Raw genomic sequence first — 20,927 nt, 5'->3', positions numbered from 1 at the left:
ATCTGGTCTGTCCCATCAATTGATTTATTCTGTTTTCATCAGATGTAATTAATCTGTGCTGTTGCTAAAGGTAATGACTTGTGGTGCTTTGCCTCCATGTCTGAATTGCTGCAGTTTGGGGAACAACCCAGAATCTCAGACGTGATTATTTTCTTCTTTTTAAGTAGTGGCTTTGGGGGATTTCTACGTTTTACTCTATAAAAAGTTGAAAGTGTAACTAATGTAAAATGTAAATAAGAGAAATTTTAAGACAAGTTATCCTTCAAAAGTACTGCATGTTAACTATCTTCTTGGGTTTTATGGTTGGAGTTTCTTGAGGTTACTATACATGAAGCTATCAGCATTTAATCAAATTATCTGGGGTTTATAAAGTATCCTAATCGCAAAACTAGCTGATGGAAGTTTATTTAAAGCTTATATCACGGATATTTTTACAGAGACTGAAGTTGCCGGATAAGATAAAGAATTTTGAGATTTGGAGTAGACAAAACTGCCATTGGCATGTATTGGTCATGTTTTGGTACTGCTAGACTACAGGGTTCCTAAAAAATCATCATTCTGGCAACTCATAAGCAGATGAAACAGGTCATCTTGGAGGGAATCTTCTCAAAGTGGTAACAACTGAAGCAGCCACTTTACAAATCAACAATTTGAATGGATTAAAGGAAAGGGCTGGTCCATTTGTTGGTGTAATGCAGTTTCTTACTATAGCTGAAATGGATTGGCCTATAAATTAAAACTCAGAAGTGGGACTGGCAGCATGTGCATAAATGTGCATTATTTGACTTTTCAACACCGAATGTAAGTATTTGGGGGAGCTAGGCTTCAAGATAGTTGACCTGTGAGTGGTAGTTGTGAACTAGTTGGTTGGTAAGGCTTGGTTGTTGGTTTTTTGTTTTCTGTTTGTTGGTTTTTTTTCTGAGCAGGCTATGTAGCTGGCCTGTATGCATGAACACAAGGGAAGAGGGCTTTATTTAGTATATTGTATTTTATTTTACATTTTCTTGTCTCTGCATGCTCTTTTTGGCTGTGATGCTTCGGCCTTTTATCACCAGTGTTTCAAGTGTGAGTGTTGAATTACTCTGTCAGTGACAGCAGGAAGACCTAGGATAAAACTGGTGACTCTGTGAACAGCAAACGCAATAAAGGCTAGTATTTCCTAGGATGTTTGAACAGGGAGTGGGACACTTTCCTCTCTGTGACTATTTATGTACTTGATTTTTAGGATGACAGGTGATGAAATGGTGTTTGTAACCTGCAGCAGATGTCCCTTTTTTTTTTTTTTTTTTTTCCATCCAGTAACCAGAAAGGACTTCCTGTGCATAAAATGTAAATTGTTGACAGCACTGGGTTTCTGGACTGGGAGGACGAGTATGGTCACTGGGGAACACTGGGGAAATGGAAGAGGTCTGAGCAACCAGACTGAGGAAGCATTGCTGCTCCATTTTCAGGGAGAGAGTAAATGTCCCTCAAGGAACTGATCAGAAAGAAGTTGTGGAGGAGGACTCACATCAGAAGTAGAAGGTGGAAGCAGCATTCAGTAGAGTTGAAGGCAAGTGAGGACTCATAGGCTGTGAACAGCAGACAGAAGAGGACAAGGGGAATTAAATGTTTTCAGTTGATAGCAGGTATCCAAAAGTAAACTATGAGAGAGGCCTTTAAAAGCTCCAGATGGTTGAATACTTCTATGACTAGCAGTTCAGCCCAGCTGGAAAGAAAGTCAGTAATGTTCTCAAAATATCTAAGCAACCAAGACATCCGGAAACCAACATACATGTCATTTTATTGATAAATTAGGCTTCTGAATTTCATAGTCAGTTTGCAATGCTGATAAGTCACTAAATACTGAAAAATATCGCAACATGTAGGTGATTTCTTGAGACTTGCCAGGGTGCTGAAAGTCAGTAATATCTAACTGATCTTCACAGTGATTCTCCCTACCGTGGTGGTGGGGAAAACAGTACGGAAAATTCTGAAAGTATTCAGCTGGTTAGCCATGTAACACAAATAAAATGTTTCGATTTGGAAGTGAAATAAAAGTCCTCTGTCTTTTGAATATAGATGGAATGAAGACAAGTCTTCTGAGGCCTAGACTAGAATAATCAGGAGGACATTACATCAGTAATGAGAGAATGAAATGAGCTGACAAATGAGAGCAGTTTAAGCATAAAATTATGATATTGAAAATATAATTAAGGCCACCAAAGGAAGTGGAGAAATGGTTTCATAATAAGCAGACAAAACTGTTCACTTATGAGTATAAATTTGGTGAGATTTATACCAAACTCATTGAAGTCAAATGCCACCCTACAGTTAGTCTATCTTCAGAGGAAGAGTGGGGAGAATGTTGGTTTTCTGAGTTGTGGGCAACTTCAGTTAAAATGAATCCTGAGTGGTTAAGGCCCAGTGTTGAGAAAGATAGCACTGGGTGATGTGTGTAACTCCAAAAGATGGCTGCTTCCTACCCAGAGCAGCATGGTACTTGGGAAATGGTGTCTTTGTGGTCAAAAAAACTTATATAACATATGAGTGTTTCGGGAGAGTAATATCTAGGAAAAGTAGAGAAGCTATATCACTTCTGTATTTGGCACTTGTACAATCACTTTTCCATTGCTGAGCTCTTTTTTTGGTGTCCATAAGCCTGTTGATAAAATGGTAAGGGATTGATCAAAGGACTGGATACTTTGCCTTGCGGTGAGACATTCTGGAATCTTGCTCTGTTTATCTTACCCATGAGAAGGCTAAGACTTGACCTGATCAGAGCGTCTGCATTGGGGAAAAAAACATTGAAAAACTGTTAGCAATTTGGCAGGCAAAGATATAAAAAGGTCCAGTGGTTGCTATTTGAAGTTCAAAATTCCACTGCAGATTTTCAACAGTGAGAGTGATTAGCCCCTATGATATCTTAACAAAGGTTGCGGTGGTTTCCTTACCGCTGACAATTTAAAAATCAAGATTGAATGGTTTCTTAAATGATATGTTTTAGTAAAGTGCAAGTTCTGTGGCTTCTTTGTACAGGGCATTGGGCTAATTGTTCATAAAAGTCCCCCTTGACCTTGAATCTCTTAATTCTCTTAAAGGCTAGAGTCAAGCTAGTAATTTTTTCTCCTTTTTTTTTTTTTTTTAATTGAATTTTTCTGTCCAAAACTTACTTTTGCTTTTATACAGCTCTAATGAAAAATAGGTATTTTTCTTGGCCAGCTTCTCTTCATAGCCCATCAGATGGTTTTTAACTATAATGACCTTGCAGTCTTACAGTGTTAGTACATTGATATACTGTGTGATATTGGTGTATCTGTAAGGCTGTATTCTTTGTTCCATTCTTTGGTACCCTGATGACATATGCCAAGCATGAGTGTACTTTAGATGGTTTTATTGAGATATGTATGGGATATCTTTATACCATTAATTGAATTCAGGATTATGAAATCTCTTTCTGCACTAAGTACAGCTTGTAGTGGTCTTTTAGTTGCTTCCCTCCTCTGAGTCCTGGTCTGCACACCTCATGTTTACAGTGATAAGTGTGTTGGACACTTTCCTGCTAAATCTGAACTAAAATCCAATTACCAACATTTATGTGACTGCAGTCCTAGTTAGGGCAAGAGTGCCATTAAGCTGGCTGTTGTACCAGTAAGCCCAGTTTCTGACTTCAGAGGCTTCAAAAGACCAAACACTGCCAAATAGTGACACAATGACTAGTCAGTGAGTGATATTAGGAACATAATGAGCATGTTAGCCTGGCCCTCTAAAGAAATGATATTGAGGTAATGACTTTCTACTGCTTGTTTCTCTGCCAGGCCCTCCTCTTTCTCCAGTGGGTTTTGGATTCATTTGTCCAATTCAGCCTGTTTCTTACAGAAGTGTAAAAACACCAGGTTCTTGTGGTGAGCTGAAGCAACAGATTTAAAAGAGGTTTGTGACACCTAACAAGTGGGTATACAACAAAGACAAATTAGTAGCAGTTGTTGTGGTATGGGCTGCAAGACAGTAAGATCACAGAAAATCAAATGCTCTTAGTTCTCTTGCTTACAGAACAACTTGTATTCTTGTGGGGAACAGGCTAGACTCATTTTGTACTGTCGATTCTCTTGTGATTTCAAATAGTCATAACAATTCACTTAAAACCGCTTCAGCAATGTGGCTTAAATACATTTTATCCAGACAAGAGTTAAAGTAATTAGCTGACATTTGATTTTACTTGATACGGATCCAAACCATGAAACTTTGAACACCCTTAGAGTTCAGAAGTGTTTCATTCAGTGTTTGGGTACTAGTCTGTGTTCTCAAGTAACCTTTTCAAACTTGGCATATTTAATCCCAGATTTAAAATAAAAAAGCAACATAGAGAATAAAGTCTAAATACTTTTTCTTTATGTATAGACATGCTCTAGGGTATTGTTGTAGAAGCAACAAGCAGAAGGAATATAAAATGCGTTATCTGTATAAAGGTGTGTGTGTTTATGTGCGGTGTTCACACCTGCATACATACTTATGTGGCTGTACAAAACATTACTCCTGCTGCAAGGACCTTACAATCTTAACAGACAGCCAGGGCAATCACGCGCTTTGAGACCCAGAGGATGGTGCTAACTTAGAGCATGTGTGCATTTTCAGTTTTATGATGTGACGACAGCAGTGCTCTGACACTGGTTAACATTTGTGGGCCTTGTGGAAGGAGCAAGTTTCCATGAGGGATTTGGCTGGAGGAAACCTGCCTGCCTGGCACACAGAGTTGAGGAGGGTGTTCCAGACAGGGTCAAAATAGAGATGAGTAGTGTGATGTTTTACATTGCATGTGATGCAGCTGGTAACTTGGAATGTGATTGACCATGTCTTGTAAGCTTGTTATTTTTTCTTGTAATCTAATCCAGAAGGAAAAAAAAGCAGTTATGCAGAAATTCAAAAGGTAATATATAGATATATAGATGTATAAGGCATTCACTTCCTCCTTCAAAGAGCAATTATATGAGAATTGAAAAAGCTACATGTGATAAGAATACATTGTATTTGCTATGTTAAGAAAACAAGATGAAAAGGGAAGACTTTGAGTCAGGGGGGATTTTATAGGATTTAATTATAGCCTGTGTACATAGGGGCAAAGAGAGAAAGTTAAATTGGTATATTCAAGATGGCATGCCTATTGTGACACCAAAACCAGTGCTACGGTATTTGATTTGTTAAAGTATATGTTCCGTGTCCAAGGAATTTAGTAGTAGAGCATATCATGATTTTCCCTGCTTTGGGACAAGCTGAAGTGCTAAAAGGTCGCAGACATCAGTATGTTTCCTATGAAGGTCTGAAAAGGATATAAGCAACAATAATGTGGAAGAACATCAGTTCTGTGATAAACACTTCACAATAACTTACTGTCTGCAAAATACCTGGAAATTATTCAATTTGGTGCCTAAGCAGCACAATGGAAAGTTTTCAGATTCTTTCATGAAGTTTATGTATTACAGCATACAAATCATGTAATCTCCCCTTACCATTGTATAATTCTTCAATGATATTTTGTTTTTTCTCAATGTGGTAAAGAAAGAAAAATGTCTGATGCGTTTTTAGGTTTTTATTATAACTTAATAACTAGGAGAGCAACAGGGAAAGTCATCACTATGTGGCCATTCACTATGTGACCATCTTGAACTCTGTTATCCAAATTCAATGTGTGAGTTTAATAATAATTCATTTAAGTAACAATACATGTGTCACATTTATAATACCTTATATCTGAGGATTTCAGAGCTGTTTACAAGTTTAGATGAACTGAATCTCACAGTGTTCCTATAAGAGTGAAAAAAAATATGGGGATATAAATTAAAAATCATTTGTTAAGGCTGCTCAGGAGATAAAAAGGAAGGAGTCTAGGTGTCATGTTGAACTGAGACACATTTTGTAGCCAAGAAGTCCAAATTTTAAAGGGGGGGTCAATGAGGGAAGGTGGACATGAGACCTTCATGGACATGGTAAGTGTATCTGCTCCAGAGCCTAATTCCTGCTCCCCAGGCCACACTATTGAGAATAGTAGCCTTTAGCTATATCCACGCTGTTCAAGCAATTGGCCTGGCCCTAAGTCATAACCATATACATGCTGTATATGAGATCCTGACTTCAGCTGGTTCAAACTCCAAAACATACTCTGAGGGGTGAATAAAGTCAGGCATCTTGCATCTTTACTTTTGCTTTGTTCCTTTTAATTCTTTTGTTATAACACAGGCTTCTCTGAGGAACCTTGAACAAGCTGGAGGTACAGATTTACTGAGAGCAAGATGCAGGGAGACTAAAAGGGGTTTCAGAAGTCTGCAGCATTGCCCACCATGTGTTAAGCAACAATTGCTTTGGAGTACATGGCCACATATTATTTGATGTGGTTACAGATAGGCAATCCCTGCTGACAGTGAGATGAGGGATGCATCCAGGCCTAGCTCATCATCTGTTTGTTTCTCTTCTTGTATGTCTTTGAAGATGTGGATTGTGAATGAGAATACTTGCAAGATGAACTGTAGGAAAAGTTATATCTGAGGACTTGTGGGCAACAGGAGATGGGAACTGGTTTAGGAGTATAAGGCAGTTGGTCTGGTAGGCTGTTAACAAAAGGGTTAACAGCCAAAGAATCATATGTATACCATATTGGGCAAGGATGCTATTCCCATCAAGAGGATCTCACCAGGTGAGCCTGGTGCCAGAGGATTGCCACACTCAGCAAGTGTCCCATTGGCTGCACTGTTTCACAACGGATCGCTTGGCTTCTCATCCTGCCTGCCACCCACTAGGATTATTTTGTACAAGATGGGAGTTGAATGCTGTCATGCTGAACTTGGTGAGGCGTGTGTGGGACACAGAGCAGAGAGGGAGTGCAAATGTGGTGTGCAGATGTGTGAAGGTGAGAGTAAAGCTTATCAGCTACTGGTTCCAGAGGGTGGTGGGCTTTTCCTTTTTTCTTTTCCTGGCTCTGCTGGTGAAGTCATCTATTGAACAACCTCAGTTATCCATCCATACAAGATAAAAGTACAAGAGTACTATGTTAGGGTGTGAACAATTTTAAATACTTAAAAATATAGCAGTTAAACACAATCCTTGCTCTTTTGGTCAGCTGCTCTCAGGGTGGCCTCTATTAAAAAGCTCTTGAGATCCCAAAGACACTTTCCTTCTGTTGCATAATATTTTTCTTTTGTTTCCAGTAAACCAGGTTTGAACTGGCAAGTTTCTGAGAAGTCCTGTAGTCAATTTAATATTTAAAACAGACCTGTTAAGTTATGCTGATTTCAGGAATGTCTTGAGCCATCCTCCCTCTGCTAACCTGCTGTGCTGACTCAGCGCCTGAGAAGGAGTTGACAGCCCATGGGGACAGGGGAGTGTTCTGCAACTCTGCAGAAAGGCGGAATAATAAAAGCCCATACAGGCAAAGAGTGATGCAGCTAAGGTTTGTGTTACAGTTATCAGCCAAGTAATTTAAAAGAAAAAAAAAAAAAAAAACCAACCCCGTAAAAACCCAAAGAAGAGAATAGAATTTGAAGACACAGCAGCTGGTGATCTAAAATGGTAATCTTCACTAAGTGCCCTCCTTCAGTAATATCTCTGCATATGGTTTTCAGCCCATTTGGGGTAGAAACTTGAAGAAAAAGGCTCTTGGCAGTTAAAATGGATGCTGTTTTTTTGGAAATAATTGTCTTGACATTCTCATTAGAAAGACCAAGAAGAAACTGTGAGATGACAGCTGTTCTAGGACCCTGCACACTATGGACAGCACACGTTGCTAGTGCTGTACCTGTTCTGCAGAGAGTTCTCTACTCTTAATATTGCTCTCTTCACAAGTCAGAAATTGCATTAGTGTGGTTGCTGGATTTCCTTGGACATATCATTCCAGGTGCATATATCAGGGTGCTGATGTTCTTCTATTTTGTTGCTGTTGTGTGCTATGTCCCCAGTTTCAAACTAGAATTCAGCGTCTGGGTTTTATTTACGTTATACTGCTGAACTTTGTATAGCTTGGTCTCTGCTTGACTGTACCTCTATTTTAAATGTGTGTAAATTCATTAAATTGCCGTACATACAATTAAAAATATAGAGATTGCATTTCTTTTTATTCACTTGCCAGTGCAGATGTTTGAAGAGTGAATGCACTTTCAGAACCCTCCTTTCAAAACTTGTGTAATCTTGTGGTAGATAAGTAACACTTTAGAGGGAAAAGGACCTCCAGCCAAAATAATTTCCAAGTGATCTTGAAGTGTAATTTATCTTCTTATTTTGCAGCTAGCTATGGACCAAATCCCATTTGCAAAGGCTGTTTATCTTGTTCAAAGGATAACGGGTGCATCAGATGCCAACACAAGTTATTCTTCTTCCTACGAAGAGAAGGAATGAGACAATATGGTGAATGCTTGCATTCCTGCCCATCGGGGTACTACGGACTCCGAACGCCAGATATGAACAGATGTTCAAGTGAGTTTTATTTGAACGTTTACATTCACTTTTGTAGGAAGGTCATAATTCACGCTCAGTTTTTAAGATGATATGTTGTGGAACATGGTGTTATTTTCACAGATGTCTCAAGATCATCATAAAACTTTGCTAAAGATCATCCCAGCTCATGCCAAGATACGTAACATTCAGCAGATTAAACAGTTGATGCATTAACCTATTTTTTATTGTTGTTGTTATTTTTATTGTTATTATTGCTTTTGTTAGAAGGGAAATGTAGGAAAGTATGATCATTTAAGGAGATATTCCTAGTTTTAACAAATTCCCACTACATGAAAATAAAAAGGATTAAGCATTAATTTAACAGTGCTCATATAGGTACTAGTCAGTATATGCACTAATATATGGGTGGGCTTCTTGTCATGCTTTTTGTTCCCACACAAATTTCAGATGACCAGACACCTCACACCAGACATGCTTTAATATGTAAGTGTTGCTATTTTAATAAAACAGATGTACTATTAAAAACAAACAAACAACCTTTCACTTTTAGTACTGCATTTTATTTGGAAATTTACAACCTGCTAATGTGCAACAAGATTCCCTGTTTGCATGTTTGTGCCTAGAAGCATAACTGTTAAAATCAACAAGTGCTCTGGTATCTCTACACATTATTTCACTGCTCTCTGGCAGTTGTGCTGATTCGTATCGATTTTTCCATATACTCATATGTGGAGTATTACCCATATGGATTATTAATCATTGCTATTACCTCTAATTCGTATTTGAGGGGGGAGAGGGAAGTTTGTGTGTGTGTGATAGTCTAACCAGAATTAGGTCAGTGAACCTAAGAACCTGCAGTGAGAAATAGCTTTTCTTTGATTCCTGGAATAATCAAGTGTCTGTTAAATGTATGGCACTCTTTCCCTCAGCACTGTGGCATGTCACTGGGATGCACCACACTGTGAGAGAGTGGGTGCTGGCTTTCACATCACACATAATCTTGAGACCCGTGTGAGGTCACTTCTTGGCGGTCTGGACTGGACAAGGAGCACTCATGGCTGTGCCTGGACCTGTCCCAGCCCATGCAGTGACATCCCGCCTCTTTCTCCCCATTCCATGCATGGGCTTCGTGGATATGGTATTCTTCATGTTGTGTTCCCAACGGCTGTGTAATATTGCTTAGTGCTGCCTAATCTATACCAGGTGGCTAGGACTTGATGAAAAAATAAATTAGACCAGTATATGGTTTATGTATCCCTTCTGTAAAGTAATTTAGGATCTTGACCTTAATTTTCATAACACATTTGTGAATTCAGCAACTTGTATGCTTTAAACCTTTCAAAACTGGCCTGTAAAAACTTATCCATGTAAAAATGTTTCTGAATATAGTTACAGCTTTGGGAAATAGATGAATTTATCTATATTACCCTATAGTGTGCTTGTGAAATAGGAAAAGTAGTCCGTACTGGCAGTCTCTCTTTACTTTCTTAAAAAGAAAAAAAAAGTTATTTGCAGAAGGTAGATGGTGAATTCAATATAACTTTTTTTCATTTTTACCACTTACAGAAAGTAGCCTTTTCCCCTGAATTACAGGATTGGTTTTGAAAAGCCTAAATGCAAGTTGTGTCCAACTCATATTGGCATGTGTTGAGCACTGGATATTTAACTCGCCCTCATGCCTTTGACAGTCTCCCCCTGTGAGAATAATGATGCAGTCACATTTACCAACCAGTCCTGGTTCCCCTCCAATGATTTCTGTATTGTGTATTTTTATTTTAGTGTAACTGCCAACTGCTGTATCTATAAATCACATCTTCATTTTTTTGTTGGTTTGGTGATCTTGCATGGCACGTATGTTGCATTGTGGACACAGACATTTTGTGGATTGAAGCTGAGTTAAAATAAACATTCTTAAAAAATAGAATAGGTTTCTTCCTACTTGATGTTAGATACTTTTAGGAGCCCTTAGTTACAGACTCCATTGCTCAGATAGTATTATCTCGGCTAAAAATAATAAAAATTCTATGTTAAAAACCTTCTGGGAGTTACAGGGCTTGAATTACATAAGTTGAAATGGTTTTTGCCCTATTAATGTCTTTATAGGCACAAAAGCTGTTTAACATTTTATTACTGGAACACTTGCCCATTTTTGTTAGAGAAGCTATAGAACATATTTTTGTGGAAAATGTTGACATGATTTTAAAAGCCAAACATAGTGCCAAATGTAACACAATAAATACCACAGCCAAGCGCAGCAGCTCTAAAATGATGGAAATTTTGAATTTCAAGACTAATTTTCTTTTCTACATGTAAGCAGTATGTGTGTCTTGAATTTGCTAAGTGGTTCTAGACTGTTTTTCTAGTAACAGTGAATCATGTAATTTTGAGACTGCTTGTCTCTAGAAATTGATGTAGAGTTTCCTGCTGGAGATGATTTTCATCTTGAACACTGCAGTATGAGAATACAGAACATTTGGACACCAAATTGGAAAGTGCTGAGTCTCTTCTGTAGAAGAATGCTCAGGAGAAGTGCTACACTTTGTTAATTTTCCAAGAAATTTTAATATTAATGACTTGAAATGAACTGCTCCAATGAGAAATAATCTCATGAGAACAAAACAGAACTGTATTAAAGAGTAAGATGAAATCTGTCACCTAGGTGGTTGGTTTAACATTGGTCTGATTAATGGATCAAGCTTATCTTGAGCCTTTCAACATAGTTTGTATCCATATTAACCTCTATGATTTTAAGGGAGGGAAGCACTCAGAGTTTGGAAATTACAGCTCCCTTCAGCTGTGCTTGGCTACTCCATTCGTTTAGGTTCTCCTTCTTTCTCACAGGAGGGCCTGACACTGCTAAAATTTTCGTTTCCCCTTCCATGTGCCTTTAGTGAAAACAAGATAAAGAGAACTTTTAAACAGGTTCAGCATTTATTAAACACATGTAGTTAATTCGCTTTATTAAGAAAGGTAATGATTTTTTTTGAACTTTGTTACAAAATAGCAAGACATCATTAATATATCATGGTTTCACTTTCTTATGTAGTACAGCAGAGCATATGACCTTCTGAGACTATTGCAGTCAGTGCAATTGTAACAGTCTGTCAGGGAGTACAGTTACCAGAGCGGCAGCACTATTTACTTTAAATGAAATTGTTCTGACTTTTTAGAACTAGTTTTGATTATTTTTGTGTTTGTTTCCTTCAAATATGGCTTATTTTTTAAAAACAAGCTGAATATAGCATTTTGGATTTTGCAAATGAAGTTGGATGGCCAGAAATTGAGGTCTACCTATCATTATTTTATAGGCATTTATTTTTTTCCTTATCTCTTCCACACTCTTTTCCTCCTTCAAATGGATTTGGATTTTTTTTTTTTAATTTGGAATTTTATGATTTTTGGCCTTACTTTCTATTTTGACAGAAGAGTTTTGTTCCACCCATCTGGCAACAAAAATCATCATAGTGCTTTGAATTAAGATTTATTAAATGTGTAGTCAATTTAGATTTAATAGGGCAATTGTATATTTGTAAAGTACTAATTGAAAACACTGTGGTTTGGCTTTTATTTAAAAGATCTCAACTAATAATGAATCAAGATTAGAACATACTGGAAATCCATTGCTAAGTGTTTATTAAGTGAATTTATTTTTTTAAAAAATCCTTACTGTAGTATTTTATAATTAGGATGTTGTATTCCAAGCATTTCTCTCTATGAAATGGTAGACCTGTGGTAAACTTCAGGGCGTGTTACAGTCAAGTGACTGTGTGTATCATTCTCTAGCACTCATGTTCAGCCCCTGCCAAAGCTGTAGCTTAAAAATCTTTGTATAATAATAATAAACCTGCAACTACCTAAGCCACATCTGCTGAGGAGGTTAAATAGCTACTTATTTGTCATCGTTTGAGCTCAGAGGGCAACGGAGCACCATGCAGCTGCTTACTTCCCTCTTCTCCCTCCAGAGCTGGCAAGGAGAAAATAAAGCAAAAGACTCGGAAATTGAGGTAAGAATAGAGAGGGATGACTCACTCATTGCGATCACGGGCAAAAGACAGACTTGTTAGGAGAAGAAAAGAACATAAATTTATTACAAACACTAACAACAACACTTGACAGGACAGTGAGAAGCATTACTACATCTTGAAAACACCTCCCCCCACCCCTCCCTTCTTCCAGGACTCAGCTTTGCTCCCAATATCTCTACCTCCTCCCACAGCGGCACAGGGGAAGGGAATGGGGGGTGCAGTCAGTCCTGCCACTTCTTCCACCTTTGGTGAGGGGTTGGAACTTCTGGCCTGGTTCCCCTCTCATGGGACAGTCCTCCACAAACATGAGGCCCTGCCATGGGCTGCAGTGTTTTCTGGTTTAGTACACCCCTACATATTGCAATTCTGCCAGTGCTGAACTACAACAGTGGGGACTTCTCCCCACAGCATCCCAGCCTTCTTAGGGTGCAGCCACCTGCTCTGAGGTGGGGTCCTCCACAGGCTGCAGGTTGGCATCTGCTCCACTGTGGACCTCCATCGGTGGCAAGGGGGTGGCCCTGCCCTCTCACCACAGGAGAGAACTCAGCAGCAGCACACCTCCCCCACTTCCTCCTCCTTTCTCCCACTAACCTTGGTGTTCGCACAGATGTTCTCCTTGCAACTCCTCCTCACAACTCCAACTCCTCCTCCTAGATTTCCCTTCTTAAATATGTTATCACAGAGGCTCAGCCTTAGTGCAAAGGTGGGTCCGACTTGGAGCCAGGGGAGCTTTGAGAAGCTTCTCACAGGGGCCCACTGCTGTAGCCCCCTCACCTGCTACCAAAACCCCCTCTACTCACTCAAACCCAGGACACTATTATAGATACTCCCTTGTAGGCTAAAGCTGTTTTGCTTATGATTTTCCTCCTCTCTTTACTGTCTCCTCAGTGACTTTCCTGGAAGTTTTGGTCTCTCTTCTCTCTCCATTGGTTGTTCAACTGATACTCCATCCACTATAAGAACTGCTCACATCATAGCTTTCTTTAGCACCTTGCCTCTGTCTCCTGCTCTTGCTAGCACTAGCCCAGTCTTTGTTCCTCATGTGCCCTTGTGTCCTCAAGGTGAGTTACAAAATGTGTAGTCTGTCTGGACTTTTGAAGTCTCTCTCAGCTCTGGAAATTCTGGAGAGGATTAGCACAGAAGGTGGTGCTGGCCAATGACAGATTGGTGTGAAGTGCCAACAGACATGTCGGGATGGCAGCGTAAAGTTAAGTCTGTAGCACCAATTCTGTTTTACTGAGCAGCAGAGTTGAAAGAAGTGAGTGCAATGGGAATGGGAAGTCTGGGGATAGGTGTAGTTAGGAGGTTCTGGGGTAGAAGAGACAGAGATCTGGGGCAAGAAGAGTAGGCACTGTGAGTCAGAGCTCAGTGTGAAAGACCAAAGTATTAGGTGCTTTGGACCAAACAACAGTTGTCACTCCCCAGGATAACCAACCTAATAAGTTACAGGCCCAGAGACTCCTCTGGAATGATGCCTCAATGGAAAGACTGAGTTTGACCTTTGAAAGGAAAGTGCTAACTGCAGTGAATCATAACCTATTACTCCGACTTCTGAAACACAAGGGGACACCTCAAGCAAGGACATAATTTCAGTTCAAAGACTACCAAGCCCTTCAATTTAGGAATGACACATTTCCTTCCCCAGCTTCAGTCTGCAGCTTCCTTTTGCAAAATATGATCATCATCTTTTTGTCTTAAAGGTGTTCAGTACAGTTCTCTTTCTTACACTGGTCATTGCTGGTTTCCACTCATGCAGATCCTCTCACGTGTTCTCACTTCCCTTTCCCATACTCAGCTGCTCTTCACTGGTGCCCGTGTTTCATGCAGGGCAGAACTTGCTGTGAATCGTTGTTAGTAACATTACTAGGAAATGACCAACAGTCTTTACCACTATGTCTACTACAAAATATCTTTGTTATGAAGGGAGTTATGGATGGGTAGTTAATCACACTGATTATGGTTAGAAAGGCACAATGTGGCAATGGAAACGCTACAGGATATGAATCTTTCACAAAGGCAAAATAAGACGTGTAAAGTTTTCAAGTTTATGCATATCAGTAAAAATATTTTAGAAATGAGTCATTACTTTTTACAGTTGAGATAGATACCTTTTGACTTTAAAATTCATCATATTGCACTTAATATGAGAAACTAATATAGTAAGCCTTCTTCTTGTTAAGGTATGTTAAAATATGAAGAACATGCATCTCAATACAGAGCATTTTATGCTTTATTTTGAGCTTCAAATGCATTATATTTCCCTACAATTCAGCTTATTCTGCATCACCTTATAAGCTGATGATAAATTTACTATGGAAGGATAGTATTTGTTTTGGTAACATTATGGTCTCTCTAATTATAGTACAGAAAGAAGCTGTTTACAGAGGCACATACTCTTTTTTTACAATAATAGGCATATGTACCTGAGTCTAAATTTAATTCAATATCTGAATTTGTATTTTGAACTCCTGGGCTTTTGATTCCTTCTCTAAAATGTAACTCCATCAATTCTTTAATGCTTATTTTAAAAGAAGAATGAGTAGGAGTAGCTTATCATGACTTGTCAGGAAGCCAAAGCGGGTCATGAAAATCTTTTAATATCACTGTGGTTCATCTGCTTAAAGTGTATCTCTAATTTGGGCATGATTTGTAATCCGGGCTTTCTCCTTCCAGAGTTCTTTAATGCACCATTTGTATAGTTTTCTATAAATATCGTAAGTTTCATCCACATCAATCAGATTTGCTTTTTTGTGATATTCAAGTAAATGGCAGAGGAACATTTGGGTCAATATAAATGAGATTGTAAAGCCTAAATACAAATGTTTTATTGCTGGCTAGCTAAATGCACTCCTATAGATGAGACTGGTTGCTGTAACCTTGACTGAAACATGGCTCATAGCTACTACTTTTTTAAAAAAATCTGGTGCAAAAACACTTCAGAAGAAAATTATTTCTGAAGTGCCATGGGGTGCTAGAGCTCACTGAAAATTAAGGAAAAGGGAACTTTGGCTACTAAGTCCTGTACATAAATTATCATTTGCCACTGTTTCAGTAAGCAAAGTTGAAGAATTAAATTTCTGTCTTTGGATTCTTTTCTGAAAATGGCCTTTTTTAAGGGAGATATTATGATCCTTTTTCTTTTTCTCCTCTGTAGAACCAAAGAATTTGGTCTTTCAGCTTGGTAGATTTCCTGGCCATTGACTGAGCAGTTGCATGGTATTAGCTCATGGAATTATGTTTCTTTCTTGACCATATTCTGTAACTGCTCTCAAACATGGAGGCACTTTTGCATACTATAATCTACCCTTGTGCTCTATTGAAATATCAGTCATTCAAGTTCTTACTCTCCTGTCAGTCTAAATTAAGAGATTACACAGGATCAATAGACTTCCCATTGGAGAAGTTATATATCTTGTCCAATAAATCAACACTTCAGAGCTCTGTGGAAGGGATGTTTTTGTTTTGATTTGTTTTGTCTGAACACTGAAGATACTTGAGCAAAGCACTTCTGTCTAATTTCAGGCCAGTTAGCTTCACCAGACAAAATAGTGACTTCTCTTCCACCCTTTCCCCTGGGAGGTGAAGTCATGGAGCTGTGAATTTATAACCACTCCTGTGACAGCTTGTGATTGAAAATAGACTTCTAGAAAGTTAGCTTTTCTAACTTTTGGAGTATTGCTCTTCTTCAGTTCTCTCTTTTCACTTTATAAATAGGTATTTATCATGAAAGATTATATCTCTTTAGGGTTCTTAATATTAATTTTGCCCATTGAAGTCATTGCAGTGGGCTTAGGTCTATCTGATGGGATAAGAAAGTTATTAGTTTAAAACTGCCCTTTGCTGAAGCAACTAGGACTTTTGCCATGGATTTCAGTGAGGTCAGAATGTTGTTCATTTAACATTTACATACAAATCCTGTGGGAAGTATACACCACATGTTAAAAAGTGTCATCTGTTTAGAAATGGGCTGTGCTAATCAAACATACCAGCTGATTTCTCTGGGCCTCCCTGAGTGCTTTTTGAAGTCCAGTTATGTGAGGATGGTACTCAAGGAAGATGTGTGGTCTTCATATGAGGGTGGCTTTCGAGGATGTTTTATACCTTTCAAGTGGAAAGATGGAAGCAAATATTTGACTTTCTGGCTTTCCCAAGATAGAATCACTAGAAAGAAAAGATGAGATTGTGCTAGAAGAGTTGTGGTAAGAGTGTTATGATGTCTAACAGGCCCTGACTATGAGTAGAGGGTAGTAGGGCTAGTGGGATGTAAGGAGACACGATGCTGAACAGGAATAGAAGGGATTTGAGGTCTGGTAGAAAGCAGACCATTGATAAGACACTGCAAACTGAATACAAGGGAAGGAAGAGGTAGAGGCTCAAGTGTCTGCCCCTGACCTACAGACCTCTTGTTGCTAGCTAAATGGAAACAGCAGCAACGAAGGACCCTTTACTTCTTCACTCTCAGGTTCTGAATATTAAGCTTCCAACTCTGTCATTGTTGCCTTGAAATTATGGTAGGCCTGCCAAAGGTATGTGATTGCTCTTTGGGGTTCTTCTGCAGGTCTGAACTTATCAGCTCTTTCTCCCCTCAACACCAATCTTCCAGGCTCATCCTCCTTACTGATTCTAAAGTCTCCCAGGCAGTTACCTTTGTCTATCTGGAAACCTCTAGTGGGCACCATTTTCTGTTTATTTTTAAAGAAAAAAAATAATTTTTGAAGAATAATGTCAGTTATTCATTATCTATTTCCTTCACCTAAAGAGCTCCTTGGGTCTAAAGTCTTAGCTATGTTTAGCTCACGTTTTTTGGTCTTGTTTCCTTTGGGGTTTTTTTAGTGTTGTAAACTTCTAAGTAATCTTTTAATTGGACTAAAAAGAATACACTAGCTGCATGGTTTAGCTACTGAAATTATACAGAAGATGAAACCACCGAACTGTTGAGAAAAGCAATTGGATCTGTTGCTCGTAAATTGACGTAATAAAAATGCTTTTGACAAGAACCATCTCCAGATGAAAAAAGAATCTCTGACTTGTTCAAGTTTATTATAATTATATCAGTAAGCTAACTAGTTAATTTAAAGGGAATTTAAAAGGATTTAGATAGGGTTTTTTAAAAGTAGGAAAGCTTTTGCTTTCCTTCTCTAGAGTTAGGCATAAGATGCTGAGATCAGAAAGTTTGAATGGTTGAAAACCGTGGCAATCAGAAGAAAGCAGTTCAGGTCATTAACATTAAACAATGTTTGCTTGGGTTTTGTTATGTTATTTTGTGTAAAGGATAATACAGTTTTTTAAAATGTTGGTTTTCTTAATTATTGAATATTATGTCTAACAGCTTTTCTGTAGATTTCATACTATATTATTCAATTATTATCCAATTTATTATTTCAATAATAGAATGCAAAAAATTTTAGGAATCTGCTATATACTTCCATTAAAACCTACATTGAATAAAGTTTACATAGATAATGATGCTGACTAACAAAAAGAAATACAAAATTCAACACAGTTATATTTATTTCCAAACCAGTCTATCTTAATATTCAAAATGGTGTATCAGCTTTCTTTAGGAGTCCAACTAAAAATGTGTGCACTTTATCTCTCCATGTTGGTATATTTAGCTGTAAAAGCAAAAGAAGTTAAAGAATTAATTTATTCTAATTAACTAATCTCAGTCATAGTTAAAATAATTTATTAATAGCACTTTTATTAGAGAAAAAAAAAAAGGAAAATTTGCCCCAGAAGCATTGAAACCATGTAATAAGATGAAGCTAGGCACAAAAAATAATAAACACTGTAATGTTTTCTTTATTTTATAACCACTGCTGTGACAGTTTGTGATTGGAAATAGACTTCTAGAAAGTTAGCTCTTCTAACTTTTAGAGTATGGCTCTTCAGATTTTTAATATAGTTTATTTATACTTTATAAAAAAATCCATGCAAGGCTTAGCTGCACCACCATCTTCATGATCTGAAACTGAGTGTATGGAGGATGACAAAAAGGAGTTGTTGCTCTCAGTTGATCTTCAGCTACAGTGTGCTCTGTTACTGAGTTAAAATATCATTATGATTAGCACCCAGTAACCCTAAGTATTGTGCTGAATATCACTCTGGTGAATTAATGTTTTTTCAGAATTCTTATTCATAATATTATTTCAGTATTATCCCCTAAATTGAATCTGATACAGATTAAATAATAGGCATTTCATGTTTGGAGTAATTTTCAGAGGAAAAAAATTGAAAATAAACTGCCTTGGTGGAAATCTCCACCCAACCTTCATCCTGGAGCCCCTGCTAATGCCTCCAAAATATAATTATCATGACAGGGATTCTACTGTGATACAAAAGAAAAGTGGCATAGAAGGCAAAGCAAAAAATATAAATAGGATGCGAATTTTGAACTGTGATCAAGAAACTGAAAGATTGATTCATTCATTTAATGTTTAAATATGGAGTATTCACATATGTACTGTTAAATAACAATAGTTTTATGGAGTGTATCTCCAGCATAAGGTGAGGCAGGCTTTCGCTTACTACGCATGTTTATACGTTATCAAAAAGCAACTTGTACAAGAAGTTTTTAATTTAATCCATCTTCCACCCAAAAAGTTCAAATGGAGTAAACTTTAAACATGTTAGTCTACAACATGTTTTGAAAGCAATAGTTAAAACATTATTTCAAAAATATACTTGCGTCACTTGGATCTGAGGGAGGGTCACATGATGCTAATTTTTCTTTTAATGTTCTGTTCTGCACCTCATCATTGGACTACATGATTTGGAAAAACCTTGATGTCTTTTCAAACTGTCTTGTGTGGGTGGGCAAGAGGCAAATGTTTTTTCTGAATATTTAAACACACTGGATGTTTGATTCAAGCATTGCAATCAATAAAATACTTGCAGTACATCTTGAGCGTAACAAACCAGATTTGCAATTAACTATTGCGGTACATTTCCAGAGCAGCTCACCATACCATTTTGCCTTGTGGACACATTAATCTGGGAAAGGGATTTTGCAGGGTCATTGTATGGGCATTGATCTCCTGTTCTTTGGAGATTGGTTCAACCCTTGTGAAAAATAATGTATTGTTCTTGGGAATTTCCTATAAACTAAACTGTGATAAGAAGTGCAACTAGTGCTGCTTATATAAACACAAGTTCTAAAAAGCCCCTTTGAGAGATGCGGGACACAGGAGTTGGTAGCATGCAGGTTATGCATGGTTGTGTATAAATAGAGCCTGCAGAACTTACCTTTGGCCGAGCAAAGCTTCAAACTGATGTAGGCATTCCTTCTAACCAAAGAAAGGTGTACCAGCATTTGAAATATTTTCTTTTCTTTTCATGCAATCTGCCTAATTTATTTTCCAATGCCACAAGAAATCTGATCTAAAAAGCCTCATATTTCCCCAATTTGCTGACAAAGGATAATTTTCTACCACCACCCGGTTTAAGTGTTACGGTATGCCCTATTGTGGTCTGCTGAAGTTCAAGAATAATTATTAAGATCTGTTTTATAAAGATTGGCCAAATTTGAAGTGTTGTTAGGGGATATTTACCAATAGCTATTTCAGAAGTCCTTACTTTTGTGATTTTTTTTCTTTAGAAAAGAATGAAGAATAAATGAATGACAGAAGTGACCAAAAAAGATTCGTATTTTGTTGCGTGACATGAATAACAAATGCTTCCTTCTGTGACTTCAGATAGCTGAAAACAGGATACAGTTAATGTAGTTTATATAAATTAAGTATGTTAGCTGAAGGATTAGGGTTTTTTAAAAATTAATTTTGAAGTATTCATTACTGTTCCAATGGCTTTTACTTTTTAATCTTTGGAACCTTTTGCCCTGGCATTTTTTTGTAGTTATGTATGACTGACTTTCATAAGCCTCTGTGTAAGTATTTCTGCTTTCCAGGTGTGCAGATGATTGTTGATACCTAGTTCATTTCCAAGTTGCCATGTTTTAGTATGGGATAGGATGTTTCTGAACAGTCTGCTTCTGAGTCTGTAATGTATTGCAGACAATATTTCTCTTAAATTTTCAGAGAAATACAATATTTCAAAAGACAATAGTTTTTTGGGGTGTTTTGCTATTTATTATAGCTTTTTGTCTTTTAATTATTTAATAATGGTTATTTTTTATGGCTTAACTGCCTTAATAATAGAGAGGAATTATATCCAGAAAAATTGAGGCTTTTTGCATGGTAGCACATGTGTAGATATGGACATCAGATATAATACATGAAAGCATTCATTCAGCTATTTATAGAGACAACTCATGGAAAAAGATGTATCCTGCTTTCAATGACAAATAATAAACTGCAGGCAGTACATATAATACATGCATACTTCCCAAAATAATTTTTGCATCTTAGTTTCCTCAAAATTACTTAAAACCAAAAATAATTTACATTGAACATTTTTCCTCCGAAAAGATGTAATTAACTCAAATATCACTTAACTACAGGTTTTATCTACAGTTCTGAATAA

The 20,927-nt window shown here is 37.6% G+C and overlaps 1 protein-coding gene across 1 annotated transcript in view; it reads left to right on the top strand.

The window, feature by feature from the left end:
* The window catches only part of RSPO2 (R-spondin 2), a 108,713-nt gene that overhangs the window by 45,873 nt on the left and 41,913 nt on the right, over positions 1–20,927 (top strand). The window contains exon 2 of the mRNA XM_074894367.1: positions 8,251–8,439. Coding sequence (XP_074750468.1) covers positions 8,251–8,439 — 189 coding nt within the window. The remainder of the gene's footprint in view (positions 1–8,250; positions 8,440–20,927) is intronic.

The sequence above is a fragment of the Strix uralensis genome, chromosome 1 (genome assembly GCF_047716275.1).
Source record: "Strix uralensis isolate ZFMK-TIS-50842 chromosome 1, bStrUra1, whole genome shotgun sequence".
Taxonomy (NCBI): domain Eukaryota; kingdom Metazoa; phylum Chordata; class Aves; order Strigiformes; family Strigidae; genus Strix; species Strix uralensis.
Note: the sequence above shows the minus strand (reverse complement) of the source record. Positions and strands in the feature narration are given on the sequence as shown.